Source organism: Myxocyprinus asiaticus, chromosome 7 (assembly GCF_019703515.2).
Source record: "Myxocyprinus asiaticus isolate MX2 ecotype Aquarium Trade chromosome 7, UBuf_Myxa_2, whole genome shotgun sequence".
In the NCBI taxonomy this organism is placed as follows: Eukaryota; Metazoa; Chordata; class Actinopteri; order Cypriniformes; family Catostomidae; genus Myxocyprinus; species Myxocyprinus asiaticus.
This window is the reverse complement of record NC_059350.1, coordinates 31,740,236-31,755,322: the sequence shown is the minus strand read 5'-3', so window position 1 is coordinate 31,755,322 and position 15,087 is coordinate 31,740,236. Positions and strand designations below refer to the sequence as shown.

Here is a 15,087-nt window from a genome sequence, read left to right as displayed (position 1 = left end):
CCCACATCGATGACTGCCCCATTGCCCAAAACACAGAGTCTGGGGCAAAACGAAACCTGAGTGCCCAACACGTCACACACAAAACTCTGAACCTTCAACCAGAATTCCTGGATCTCAATACACCACAAAAAGACATGGGCCATGTCTCCATCCTCCGACTGACATCACCAGCAAGTGGGTATGCCTTTAAGACCAAGCCTATACAATCTAGAGGGGGTCCAATAAAATCTATGTAAAATCTTGAATTGCATAAGGTGCACCCTTGCATCTCTAGATGCAGACTTTATGTTTTTTTAGAATCCTAGCCCACACTCCCTCCTCCAACACCAAGTTGAAATCTTTCTCCCATAATCTCTTGACAGAAGTTAAAGCTACATCCCCCAGACTCTGAATTAGCAGGTAGTAATACACTGATGCCTCATGACCTTTTCCAGAAGCAGTAATCACCATTCCCAGAGTATCTGCCACTTTAGGGGGGTTTATGCTACTCCCAAAATAGTACAGAGCAGGTGGTGCAGTTGTAAATACCTAAAAAACTAGGATCTGGGAATCCCAAAATGCTGAACCAAATTTTCAAAAGATCTCAACACTCCACTCTCATATAGGTCACTGAGAGTATTAACCTCCCTCACAATCCATTCTGACCAGCAGAAAGGGGATTAATACATAATTGTGGGTTCTGTCATATGCTCGAGGCAACATTTAAATAAATGTCTGAGTTAAACACTCTGGACACTTTCGTCCATACCGTGTGCAAATGCGAGATAACAGGGTGTAACTTAACTTCTCCGATTAGTTTGATAGAAAGGCTTTGCCATGACGAGATAGGGGTAAGAACTTCCTGTTCCATACAAAACCAGGGAGGGTCTCTCTCAGGTGGAAGTGACCAATGAGCCAAATGTCTGTGACCGAATGCATAATAATTAAACAAAATCTTGGGTAGGACTAGCCCACCTTTGTCAATCGGCCTATGTAACTTTTTGAAATGTAATCTGGGACATTTACCATTCCAAATGAAGGACTTTGCTATGCTATCAAATTGCTTGAAATAAGAGAGGGGACATCTACAGGGAGAGATTGTAGCAGGTAGTTAAATTTTGGAATACAATTAATTTTAATAACATTAACCTTCCCAATCATAGATAAATGTAATGAAGCCCACCTGCCCACATCGCTCGAAAACCTTTTTATTAAGGGGTCAAAAGTAACTAACTAAATCACACAAATTTGCTGGGAATAAAATACCCAAATACTTAATGCCCTGTCTGGGCCACTGGAAGGTGCCCGGCTGAAAAGCCGTTACTGGACAGTACGCTGTCAAAGCCAAAGCTTTAGATTTAGACCAACTGACTCTGTATTCTGAGAACTTAGAAAAGGAATTAATAATTCTGTGGAGGCAAGGCACAGATCTAGAAGGGTCGGAGATGAATAATAAAATATCATCTGCATAAAGCAAAAGCTTATGCACCACACCTCCCGCCATCACGCCTGGAAAATCATCCTCCTTTCTTATTGTGGCTGCTAATGGTTCCAGGGCAAGACAGAACGATAATGGGGAAAGAGGGCAACCCTGTCAGGTGCCCCTATTCAGAGTAAAATAATCTGAAATTAATCCATTTTTTTGTACCGCTGCTAACGGGTATCTTTAAAGTAACTTAATCCATCCAATAATCGTACTCCCAAACCCATACATTTCCAAAATCTTAAAAAGATAATCCCATTCTACCACATCAAACGTCTTTTTGGCATCAAGTGAGATGGCAGCGACCGGAGTCTGATCATTCACCATTGACCACATGATATTGATGAAATGCCTAATGTTATCAGAAGAGCTGCGGCCCAGAATAGACTCTACCTAATCTATATGTATAAGAGATGTCATAACTTTACTTAATCGATTAGCCAAAATTTTTGACAATATTTTAACGTCTAGCTGGATCAGGGAAATTGGACGGTAACTCTTACACTCGCTTGGATATTTGTCCTTTTTAAGAATCAGACTGATCCGGGTTTGTGTCATGGTTGGCGGAAGCTTTCCATTCTTTAATGAATCCATATAAACTTTAGCAAAAGTGGAGCCAGTTCTGTAGCATAAGATCTAAGGAGCCTTCCCTGGAGGCAAGGTCTTAATTACCTTGCCAAGCTCCTCCAAAGTTATCTCAAACTCAAGAGAATTTTTTTGCTCAGTCGTCAGTGTAGGGAGTTCTAATGGTTCCACAAAGTTTCTAATATCCTCTTTATTAGACGGGTCAATTCTCTGAGGCCATTAAATGACATTTGGTGCTTCGGTTCTGCCTCGGCACTTTTAATATTCCCTTCCAATTCCATGAGTTCTTGTTTTTTGGATGTTTTGGTGAATGAGGCATACTGTATGATCCGGCCCCTAAGAACTGCCTTAAGTGCCTCCCAAGCCACGCTTACCGAGGATACTGAGGACCAGCTGGTCTCCATATAGACATTAATTTCAGCCTTTAACATTTGTTGCAATTCAAGATTTTGCAAAAGGGATACATTAAAGCACCAACTATATAATTTCCTTTTATCCATATGTGGCAACACCTCTAAACACACCAGGGCATGATCTGAGACTAAAATGTTTCCAATTGAGCAATCAACAACAGATGAAATGACTTAGATATATAAAAAAATATGTTCTAGAGTAAATCTTATGGACTGATATATAGTCCCTCCCAGAAGGTTCAAAAGTCTCCAAATTTCTGTAAGACCAATATTTTTACACATCCTGTGAAGCATCAATGTTGCTCTAGGGGACTTGCACACTTTTGCTTCACTATGATCAAGGACTGAGTCCATCAAAAGATTAAAGTCTCCTCCCAATATTATATCATGAGGAGTCCCAGCGGCTTGCAACATCCCTTCAAGATCTATAAAAAAGCCCTGATCATCAACGTTAGGTGCATAAATATTAGCCAAAATCATCCTTTACCCCTGAATTTCTGCTAAAACAATAATGACTCTTCCTAATTTATCATTAATCTGTTTGAGACATTTGAATTGTAGATGTTTACTTATCAATGTAATGACTTCCCTGCTCTTACTTGAGCCAGCACTATAGAAAACATGCCCACCTCATATCCTCCCAAATTTTTCAGCTTCCTGCAGAGAAAGATGCATTTCTTGAAGAAACACTATATCATATTTCTTACGCTTAAGAAGAGAAATAACCTTCCTTCTTTTTATGGGGTGCCCCAACCCATTCACATTCCATGTGGAGAGAGACAATCCACTCATATTAAAATTTGACATTTTGACATATAAGAAAAAATAGATAGTGTGTCAAAAACAAGATTATAAAGAACACGTTCCAACATTAGTGCAACAATCAAAGCCCGAACATCCCCCAGAACAAAACAAACAGAAAAAAGGAAAACGTGCACATTAAACCCACGCACGACAGTGCCATGTGGCATCCGTCCCTCCAAACTCAAACAGTCCATGTACGCCTACGATAACCCCTGCGACAACTTTGCCATTGGATTGCTCAAGTCCGGTGTTTCTATACAAATTTTGTGAGACAGAATTACACAGCAAAAGATAATCTATAAAACAAACTCCAGCCGATAGGTGGAATAAGCACAAAGAGCATGTAGATTCATCCATAAAACTGTCCTGAAGGTGTGATACTCTACTAAATAAACTCCAGCCAATAGGTGGAACCAGCAAAAAAGAACATGCAGATTCCTCAAACAGTCAAGCAAATGTTCAGTGAGCTGGTCCACTCGGCTGCAATATGAATGCAATCAGATGGCTTACTCCCTCCAATGACTTTGCAAGAAATACTCCACAAAACGAACTCCAGCCAATAGAAGGAATAAGCACAAAGAGCATGTAAATTCATCTGTAAAACTGTCCTGAAGGTGTGTTACTCTACAAAATATACTTCAGCCTCTAGGCGGAACCAGCACAAAAAGTGCGTGTAGATTCCTCAAACAGTTAAGCGAATGTTCAGTGAGCCGGCCTACTCAGCTGCAATGTGAGTACAACAAGATGACTTACTCCATTGACTTTATGAAGGACATCGCTTGCTGTGGGCATGTGAATGTTTTACAGCCATCCTTAGCATCTATTCTCAATTTTGCCAGGAATATCAGTGCAAAAGCGACCTGCCGTTGATGTAAAAGTTTCTTGCATTCCATGAATTGATTTTGTTTCGAAAATTTGAAAATGCTGTGGTTCTTCCAAGAAAGCCTTCCTTTACTCCTCGACTCGGGTAATACAAGATCTTTATCGGATGATCTCAGAAATTTGGCCAGAATTGATCGGGGCCTGTCTTCCTCCGCAGATCACTAAGCAGGAACCCTGTGAGCTCGCTCGATTTCCAGCTTATGGCCTGCTATGTCGAGCAGATTTGGAAGGAGCCCATCCAGGAATTTCACCATATCCTGTCCCTCTACTCCCTCAGGAACTCCGACGATACGGACATTATTCCGCCAGCTATGGTTCTCCATGTCCTCCAACTTCTCCCAGACACGCTCCAAATCCACCTTGGTCACTAGCGGATTAGCAGATAATTCCCTCTCTGATGACTCCAGGTAATCGATCTGTTTTTTGACATCCCATACTCTTGTAACCACATCAGTGAACTTCACCTCCATGGCAGTGATCGATCGATGTATCACAGCAAGATCCTCCAAGTCAGCAACGACCTTCATCAGCATTGCCGACATGTTCAGCATCTCTCGCCACGTTTCCTGTACCTCCCCGACTAAGTCGTCTCCCAGGCTTGTGGCCTGCTCGGGGGCATCAGCTTGAGCATGTAAGTGTCTTTTAATGTCTCCAGAGCACGAGGATTTTGAATTATTAGACGTATTGTCCTCCTAGAACAGTTATGGAACAGAGTGTATCGAATCTCACCGGTTTATGTCATTAAAAGTATTAAAACTAGCAAAATGCGCAGAGCTCGCCGTTCACACATCCGATCCTCGCAAGCCGTCACGTGACTCAACCATTTGGGAACAGAACAGATTATTCCTTTCATCTGTTCTTCAAAATATAATCAAGTGTGTTTCATCAAGCACGCATCTTTGTGTCTAACAGTATATCTTGTCTTAGTTTGCCCGCCACAGTGGCGGCAGATGAGCAAAATTACCCGCCACTGCTCAAAAAGTACCCACATTTTCTGAGGGCAGTTGAATGTTACAACTTTTTACATACATGAATTTTGACTAAATACAGTTATTGGCACAGTTATATAGTTTGGGTACAACATGTGCGCCCAAACTTTTTTTGACAGATGTAAACGCAGGCTTGTTTGTTGTCAACTATGCTACAGTTGCATTTAGTTTACATTCACATTTTAGGTCTGTAATAAGGCATTTTTGGAAAATGTATTTGTATATATTTGGCTGCTGTTTAAGAATCCTTAAAGGAATAGTTAACCTTAAAATGAAAATTCTCTCATCATTTACTCACCCTCAAGCCATCCCAGATGTGTATGACATTCTTCTGCTGAACAAAAATGAAGATTTTTAGAAGATTATCTCTGAAATAATAATGAAATATAATGAAAGTGAATGGGTACCAAAACTTTGAAGGTCCAAAAGCACATAAAGGCAGAATAAAAGTAATCCATATGACTCCAGTGGTTAAATCCACATCGTCAGAAGCAAAATGATAGGTGTGGGTGAGAAACAAATAAATATTTTAGTCCTTTGTTTACTGTAAATCTCCACTTTCACTTCCACATTCTTCTTTTGTTTTTGCTGATTCATATTCTTTGTGCATATCCCCACCTACTGGGCAGGAAAGAGAATTTATAGTAAAAAAAGGACTTATATATTTATCTTTTTCTCACCCATGTTTATCAAATCACTTCTGAGGACATGGGTTTAATCAGGCGGGCAGGAAATAGCTGTTTAGCAGGTCCCCGCTAGCCCCTGCTTGTAGATTCTGAAACTACACCCTCCGGTGCTTAAGAGCATGTTTCCCCATATACGGCTATTCAAAAATAACCATGAATTATGATGACAAATTTTTTTGGCAGGCTGATAAAAGCATGAAATTTACTTGTTTTTCCCCGTCTCATACTATTGACGTCACAGCTGATGCATGAGCTTGAAAGCACCAGCCAAGCTCGAGCACCAACTCATGTGACGTTAGAAACAAACTTAATTTGCATTCTTGTTTGACAGACAGCAATAGACAACAATAAGACACGTTTACTACATTTCACGTGAATATCTTGTAATCAAATAAACAAACAGTAACTCTTGATTTTGCAGTCTTGTGTCATGGTTATTTAAACTATATTGATTATAGCAGAGTGTTAAAAACCAAACAGCAGCGTGTTAAAAACCACATAGTGAATTAATTTGTAATGCATAATTCATGATACATCAATCTGGAATGATGCCATTTTTAAGTAATTGTTAGGTCAATCATTTAACTCTTATCTTTTATTTTTAGAAATCAAGGAGATCTTAAATACTATTGAAATTAAATATTATAAAATAGAATTAATAGTATTTGTTTTAATGTACACCTGCTGTGAATGATCATTACAGAAGGTCAGTAATAAGAGAAAAATTTAATTAGTATAAACATGATAGTGGCTGGCAGGATTGGACGATTTATGTATTTTATTTTGCATTGAAAGCTGACATGCCAATGTGTGCTGCTTTTAATTGTGCTTATCACCACTCTACAGGGTCTGGTATAAAACTCCATCGGTAAGACATTTAATTAATTATTAACGCGCGCACTTTGTGCTGTGAGGACGTCATTTTTCTGCGGCAGTAGAGCAAGTCACGTCACAACTGGTGCTAAGATGGCTATTTCCAGGGTACCCTGTGCCAACTGAGCAACGCAATAGATATGAATGGGAATGCTAACTGATAGCTCTATCCAGGTATTTTAGAGCTCCTTGGGTTTAACCATTGGAGTCTTGTGGATTAATTTTTATGCTGCCTTTATATGCTTTTTGGAGCTTCAAAATTTAGTGCCCCTTAATTGAATTGTGTGGACCAACAGAGCACATATTTTCTTCTAAAAATCTTCGTTTTCAGAAGAAAAAAGGCATACATCTGGGATGTCATAAGGGTGAGTAAATGATGAGATCAATTTTCATTTTTGGGTGAACTATCCCTTTAAAGAAGACTACGGGAGATCTTTAAAGGCAAAACTCTAATGTGAAAATTGATTTGTGGGCCAGATTTAAAGATAAACTAGTGACTCATCAACTATTAATCCTGGTTACTTTCATAATCTCTGTTCCCTGATGGAGGGAACGAGACGTTGTGTTGATGTAGTGACACTAGGGGTCACTCTTGGGAGCCCCAAACACCTCTGCTTTTTGAAAAAAGGCCAATGGGAATTGGCGAGTGGAATTTGCATGCCACTCCCCTGGACATATGGGTATAAAAGGAGCTGGTATGCAACCACTCATTCAGGTTTTGTGCTGAGGAGCCGAAACAAGGTCCCGGCCATTTCAGCGGGTAGTTCAGTGTTGTGGCAAGAGGGACACAACGTCTCATTCCCTCCATCAGGAAACGGAGGTTACGAAAGTAACCAGGACATTCCCTATCTGTCACTCACTTGACATTGTGTCGATGTAGTGACACTAGGGGTCCCTATACAAAATGCCACATCTAGCTGAACTGTGTTATGTGGACTGGCGGTGCGAAATGGGCAGACCGCTGTGTGCCTCATAGCCAGCGCACCAGGCCGTCACGTAACCTCCCCCAGTGCTCTTATGAGCGCCGAACGGTCCTTCGGGAACAAGTTGACTGCCCAACAAATAGGGACAGGCTAGCCCAGCCATGGCCTCTTTTCCTGTTTTTTTCTCCCCAAAAAGAGTGGAATTTGTTAACCGACTGGGGGCCATAAATGTCTATGTCAGGGGGGTGTCACTCCAAAGGAGAAGACACCGCGGAGACCACACCCCGCACAGAGAACGGGGGGGGTATTTTGAGTGGAAATACGTCACATGGTCTTACCGAGTCTTGTTGGAAGTATGTCATGTGGAGAAGTCGCATGGTAGGTCCTACCCAAGGGGGGAGGAGTTTCTACAAACATGGTGACCGGGAGCAGAGGGGCCTCTGCCCAAGGAAGACTCAGTTTACCGACAGGGAAACGATTTAGCAGAAGATATCACAAGGGGTCACCTACGGTAAACCAGCACATGTGGAGCACCTACCCCAGTACAGGGCCTAATTAGCACATGTACTGGGCTGGCAGCGAGTTTCTCCAAAACTCGTCTGCCACAGGGCTAAGGAGGAAAGTCATCTAGGGATCACAGCTTGTGAACACGACTGGGAGTCAAAAGCACATGTCTTCACCTCAAGGGAGGGGAAAGGCACTATGCGCAAGCGATACACCTGGCCAGCTGTCCCGGAACTTACCTGCTCGTACCTGACAATACACGGGACGAAACCGGCTCAACCCAGAGATTGTAGAACCTCGCAAAGGTGTTGGGTGTTGCCCAGCCCACTGCTCTGCAGATGTCTGCCAAAGATGCGCCACTGGTCAGGGCCCAGGAGGCCGCTACACTCCTAGTAGAGAGGGCTCGTAACCCCACGGGGGGCGGCACATCCTGAGCGTGATATGCCATCACGATGGCGTCAATGACCCAGTGGGCGATCCTCTGTTTGGAGACAGCGCTTCCTTTCCGCTGTCCACCAAAGCAGACAAAGAGCTGCTCAGAGCTTCTAAAAATCTGCTTGTAATCCAAATAGATGCGTAAAGCACACACTGGACACAGCAACGGGTTGGAAAGCGCGAGCCACGCGTCCAAACTCCGGGCGAGGAGGACCATGGGGACAATCGTGTCAGACATACCAGTGGGAGAGGCCTCGCGGCGGGGTGGAGCCTGAGGCGCCACCATAAGATTGGTCGAGGAGGGGGGAGGAGGAATATCGTACCCGCACTCCGTCGGAACCAACCCGGTGTGGGCTTGTGAAACAAAAATGAAACAAAAGATTATCCTCCCGGCCCTCCACTGGGGGATGGAGTGGTCTGTCTACCAGCTCCATAGAAGTGGGTCTCCTCATCCCTGGGTCGCCCGTCTCAGGGCGCTTCGAAGCCTTCCTTGGGTTCTTGGCGGCCGGCCGTGAGACGGGTGGCATCTGCTTCCTGCGGTGGGCTGAACGCCGGGGCCGGGCTGTGGGGGCGGGCTGTGGCGGAGCCGGTGCTGATGCTGCAGGAGGACGCCCTTGGCGACGAGCAGACGGGGTGCGGGGTCTTGAGCCGCGCTGGGGCAGGATGTGTTGAATAGCCTCCGTCTGCTGCTTCACCACCAAGAACTGCTGGGCAGAGTCCTCAAAGGTGTCGCCGAACAGGCCAACCTGGGAAATGGGGGCGTCAAGGAACCATGCCTTGTCAGCCTCTCTCATCTTGACCAGGTTGAGCCAAAGGTGGTGCTCCTGGACCACCAGGGTGGACATCGCCTGCCCGAGAGACCGCGCCATGACCTTCGTCACCCGGAGACCGAGGTCGGTCGCCGAGCGCAGTTCCTGCATCAATCCCGGGTCAGAACTACCCTAGTGCAGCTCTTTTAGCGCCTTGGCTTGGTATACCTGCAGGAGATCCATGGCGTGCAGGGCGGAGGTGGCTTGTCCAGTGACACCGTAGGCCTTAGCCATCAGAGACGACGTAAACCTACAGGCCCTGGACGGGAGCTTCGGGAGCCCGAGCCAGGTAGTGGCGCTCTGCGGGCACAAGTGCACCGCGAGCGCCTTATCCACCTGGGGGATCACCGAATACCCCTTAGCCGCCCCACCATCGAGGGTAGTGAGAGCGGGGGAGCTGAAAGATCGGGATCGGGTAGTAAAAGGTGCCCCCCACGATCTTGTCAGCTCCTCATGCATTTCCGGGAAGAAAGGGACCAGGCGGGGCATTCTCTGCACTCCACGGGTGCAGAGGGGGAGAAGCCACTGAAATGTGCCATAAATCCAGCAGTTTGAGGTAAACAGTAGGGAGAAATTGAATTCAGTGCACTGAATGCAACCGCTCGGCTCCGAAGAGAAAATCTGAATGAGTGGTTGCATACCAGCTCCTTTTATACCTGTATGTCCGGGGGAGTGGCATGCAAATCCCACTCACCAATTCTCATTGGCCTTTTTTCAAAAAGCAGAGGTGTTCCCAAAAGTGACCCCTTGTGTCACTACATCGACACCACGTCGAGTGAGTGACAGATAGGGAAACACTGTCGGCAGGTATCACCCTCACTGTTTACTAACACACTCCCTCGCCCTCTCTAGTGTGGAAACGATAAATGATGGAAGTTTTCATGTAGTGGAGCTGGTGGCAAAAGATCAGTCTCTGTCTCTCTCCATTGATGGAGGCAGCTCCAAATCCATTACTACTGCCAACAATCCCAGCCCAGTACCCAGCCCTGCTCCGCTTTACGTTGGTGGTATGTAATATCTTAACATTTCAACTGTAATATCTCAATAATTTTCTTAATAATCTTCTTAAATAACAATCTGTTCTCCCCTCAGGAATTCCTCTGCAGTCTGGAATGGCCTCTTTGCATCAGGGCTCTGGGAGAAACGGCTCTAGTTTCCACGGCTGTATCAGAAACCTCTATATTAATGACAAGCTCCAGGACCTCACCCAGTTCTTGCTGCAGGAGGGGGTGGTGCCAGGCTGCCAGCCATGCCAGCGGAGTGTGTGCGCTCATGGGCAGTGCCACGCTACCGGTCACTCATCCTTCAGCTGTGAGTGTGAGGCAGGGTGGACTGGGCAGCTGTGCAACCAGCAGATCAACAATCCATGTGATGGGAACAAGTAAGAGGATAAAAAATGCAAACACATCCACATTCTTTCATCCTGTTTATTTTTATCTATCTGTGCTTTAGTGGAAGGTAAGTTACAAAGTCAGGGTTCCTATGCTTTTTGACCTGTGAATTTTCACAATTTTTCCATGACTTTTCCAGTCGTTGGTGATAAAAATAATTCTCTAATGAATCATGATTCATAAACTGAACATTAAAATGGCTTCCAAGTTTTGCTCTACGTAAGAACTATATCCAGCCGATTAAACATTTAAAGCACAGATAGAGAAAATGCATACTTAGTATACTGTTAGTATACTAAGTTTAAATAGTATACTTTAGTATACTCTTTAGAGAAATGTCAGTGTTCTTTAAATATTTTATTAATTTCAGTCACTTTTCCAGGCCTGGTAAATGCAATTAATATTATTAATATTTTCTGGTTTTCCATGATGGTGGGAACCCTGCAAGGGTTTCTGTCTTTTTTTGTTGGTCTATAAAATGCTTTGTACTTAAAGTGCTATGTACACACTCTTGTTTTGTGTGTCTGTCTGTCTTAGATGTATCCATGGTTCCTGTCTACCAATAAACTCGTACTCGTATAGCTGTCGCTGTCATCCAGGCTTCGCAGGTGTATTGTGTGATGAAGAGGAACAGATGAGTCCCTGTCAGTACATAGCGTGTAAACACGGGCGCTGTCGCGTGTCTGGGCTGGGGAAAGCCTATTGTGAGTGCAACAGCGGCTACACAGGGCAAAGCTGTGATAAAGGTATGACACGTTCACATAAAGTGATTGTTTTACCAATTATCTGATACTCAATTAGTCAGCTGTGCTTAAAGTTGCTATAAGCGATTTTAGACATTCTGGAACTTTCACCAGACTAGACGTTTAATTAGCCATGCCCCCTCTTTACAGAGACAGGTGTGATATTTAATGGCACCTATTTAATTGATATCTGACAGGTAATAGAGGCGTTTTCTGCATGTCATTTAATAAAAAAATTAACTTACAGCACCTTTAATATTGCAACCTGCTTTTGCATGTCACCAGTGTCCTAACAGCCTTTAAATGCTCATTTGCGTAATGTGTTTTTAGTGCGGTTGTTTTGTTAAAAAATGCTAACCCTGCAGGGAAATAATCTTGGACTGTTATTATTGTTATTATTAAACTAACGTTCATTTTTAACCTTCCTGAAACTTTCAAGCTGTTACTGAAAGCGGTGTGGACCCCACTCAGGTCCGCCAGGTGAGGGGTGTGTGCATGTGTGTGTTCAGCATTTTTGGCAGAGATTCATCTCAAATTTCCTCCCTTCTTTAACCACTAATTAATCTTAAGCTTGAGGTGCACTTATGTTCCTTATGCCCCCTACAAGCATGTTTTTCTTTTTTCTTTTCTTTTTCTAATTTTATTCTGTGTGTTTTCTTAGGGTCACCTTTCAGTTTCTCATGAAAAATATAGTGGCCAGATTATTATTGATATAATGAACCTAATATTGTGAGCAAGTGCTCAATCATTTTCTCTCTCTCTCTGTAGAGATGGCGTGTCGGGGGGAACGGGTCCGAGATCACTATCAGACGCAGCAGGGCTACGCAGCATGCCAAAGCACAGAGAAGGTCTCCCGTTTAGAGTGTCGGGGCAGCTGTGGGGACAGGACCTCCTGCTGCGCCCCCCTCCGCAGCAAACGCAGGAAATACACCTTCCAATGCACAGATGGATCCTCTTTTGTACAGGAGGTGGAAAAGGTTGTCAAGTGTGGCTGCACAAAATGTCCATCCTAAATAATGAAAAAGAAGAAATACATACTTACCCCCTCTTCTCCCCTCGCTTTCTTCTTGATTGATGTCCCCTGTTTTTGTTTCATCTTTTTTTGTCAGTGTTGGACTAATGTTTTTTTTTTTTTTTTTTCTGCAAAGGAGATAATGGATTACTGTAAGATAAAGAACAAATTTATTTTTTATTATGAAGTGGAAAAAAAGACAAAAAATAGATTTTAGAGGGTTTTTTTTTTTTTTTTTTTTTTGCCATCATTTCAGGAATTGTGACCTTTTAAATTCCTTATTTGCAAAATCACCTCAGTCAAGAATGGCAAGCAAGCACACCCTGTTGACATATTTCACTTTTTTGTGACATTCTTTTACGTGGTTTTCTGGACTGCCACTAACTAATTTCACCTGGACTTTAAGGTGAGATACAGTATCACCATGGAGACTGCAAGGGGATTTCCCTCCACTTTTTGACAGTGTACCTCTTCAAGCACACACAATCATAACTGCTTCCATTCACGCACATACAATTTTGCACACCTCAACCACTAGGTGTACACAGATGATCTCTTCAAGCATATACACACACTTACACACACATGCACACCCTCATCTGACTCACTTTATAAACCATTTGTATTTATTGTATCAAAAATACTGTCACATTACTTATATTCGGTATAGTCCTTCTTTTCCCTGGAGTTACAGTTGGAATTTCTTAATATATATTAATTTATATTCGTCCTTTTACTGATTTAAATTACTCCTAGCTTACTGAGTAGGATAACTAACATTGTGTCTCCTTCATTCGGTTGGTTTGACCAATGGGACTGTTGTATTTACCATAAAAAAGAAAATGTAAAAAAAACAAGCAAACAAACAAACAAAAAACTTAGTGGTGTTATAAATCTTCAAATGTCAAGTGAAAACCTTGTATATTTTTGTTGAATCTCCTAAAAAAATGTGTATGGTGACACAGATGTGCTTTATACTAGAGTTTAAATGTATAGTTAAAATTTCCCCATGTATTCTGTATAGACTGCACACCATAGTTAAAAAAAAAAATAACAGTAGCGACGATAGCCATCAATAAACCTCTTTGTAAAAAGTTCTCCTCGCAAATCCTTTTTAAATGATACAAATAGAAAAAAAACTGTGACATTTTTCTAAATGATACTACTTTGTTTACCACTCTGTTTCCCCAATGTTAACATATTGCTGCTAAATTGGTATTGTAGACTTTGGATGATGATGCTGATGTTTATTGTAGAGGACGTTGCTCATACATTGATGAGCAAATTGTTTTACTGACCTATGAATAAAGATGTCCCAGCCCTTGACAAGCTTGTTCCTCTGTATGCAGCGCTTACGCAGTCTCCAAACACAAATTATGATGACATGCTCAGCCAAAATCACACACACAACAGATTACACAATCAGACTGGCAAAACTTCTGATTTGCCGTTAATCATTGTGAAAATATTTTAAGATAAAATAAAAGATAAAGATAGTTCCTCACTGTCAAGCTACTAAGGGGCACACACAATTAAAATATTAAATAAAATTGATCCGATATTTATTTCTGCAAACAACTGATAAACACAATTCTAGTCTGTGTGTGTGTGTGTCTATATATATATATATATATATATATATATATATATATATATATATATATATCTCACCACATATGGTCAAAGGCAAGCACAGGAACACACTGATTTGACAACGTTCTTACTTGTTACCGGCAGGTGGCGACAAAGTTCACTCATTACTTCATGTCTATTCTCTTATGCTGCTTCTGCTCATGTAGAATCAGAATCAGAATCAGCTTTATTGCCAAGTATGCTTACAAATACAAGGAATTTGTCGTGGTGACAGGAGCTTCCAGTGTACAACAATACAAAAACAATACAAAAACAGCAAGACATAGATAAGAATAAAATAAAATAAATAGTTATACACATACATACATACACACACAGACACACACACATACAGGTGCATCTCAATAAATTAGAATGTCGTGGAAAAGTTCATTTATTTCAGTAATTCAACTCAAATTGTGAAACTCGTGTATTAAATAAATTAAATGCACACAGACTGAAGTAGTTTAAGTCTTTGGTTCTTTTAATTGTGACGATTTTGGCTCACATTTAACAAAAACCCACCAATTCACTATCTCAAAAAATTAGAATATGGTGACATGCCAATCAGCTAATCAACTCAAAACACCTGCAAAGTTTTCCTGAGCCTTCAAAATGGTCTCTCAGTTTGGTTCACTAGGCTACACAATCATGGGGAAGACTGCTGATCTGACAGTTGTCCAGAAGACAATCATTGACACCCTTCACAAGGAGGGTAAGCCACAAACATTCATTGCCAAAGAAGCTGGCTGTTCACAGAGTGCTGTATCCAAGCATGTTAACAGAAAGTTGAGTGGAAGGAAAAAGTGTGGAAGAAAAAGATGCACAACCAATCGAGAGAACCGCAGCATTATGATTGTCAAGCAAAATCGATTCAAGAATTTGGGTGAACTTCACAAGGAATGGACTGAGGCTGGGGTCAAGGCATCAAGAGCCACCACACA

General features: G+C 42.4%; 1 protein-coding gene across 3 annotated transcripts in view; it reads left to right on the top strand.

Annotated features, from left to right (window-relative positions):
- LOC127444264 (slit homolog 2 protein-like) overlaps positions 1-13,826 on the top strand; it is a 199,330-nt gene extending 185,504 nt beyond the window's left edge. For all 3 annotated transcript variants that reach the window (XM_051703541.1, XM_051703540.1, XM_051703539.1), the window contains 4 exons: positions 10,218-10,372; positions 10,458-10,746; positions 11,294-11,502; positions 12,268-13,826. In XM_051703541.1, coding sequence (XP_051559501.1) covers positions 10,218-10,372; positions 10,458-10,746; positions 11,294-11,502; positions 12,268-12,512 — 898 coding nt within the window. In that variant the 3' untranslated portion in view covers positions 12,513-13,826. The remainder of the gene's footprint in view (positions 1-10,217; positions 10,373-10,457; positions 10,747-11,293; positions 11,503-12,267) is intronic.
- The last annotated feature ends 1,261 nt before the right edge of the window (positions 13,827-15,087 follow it).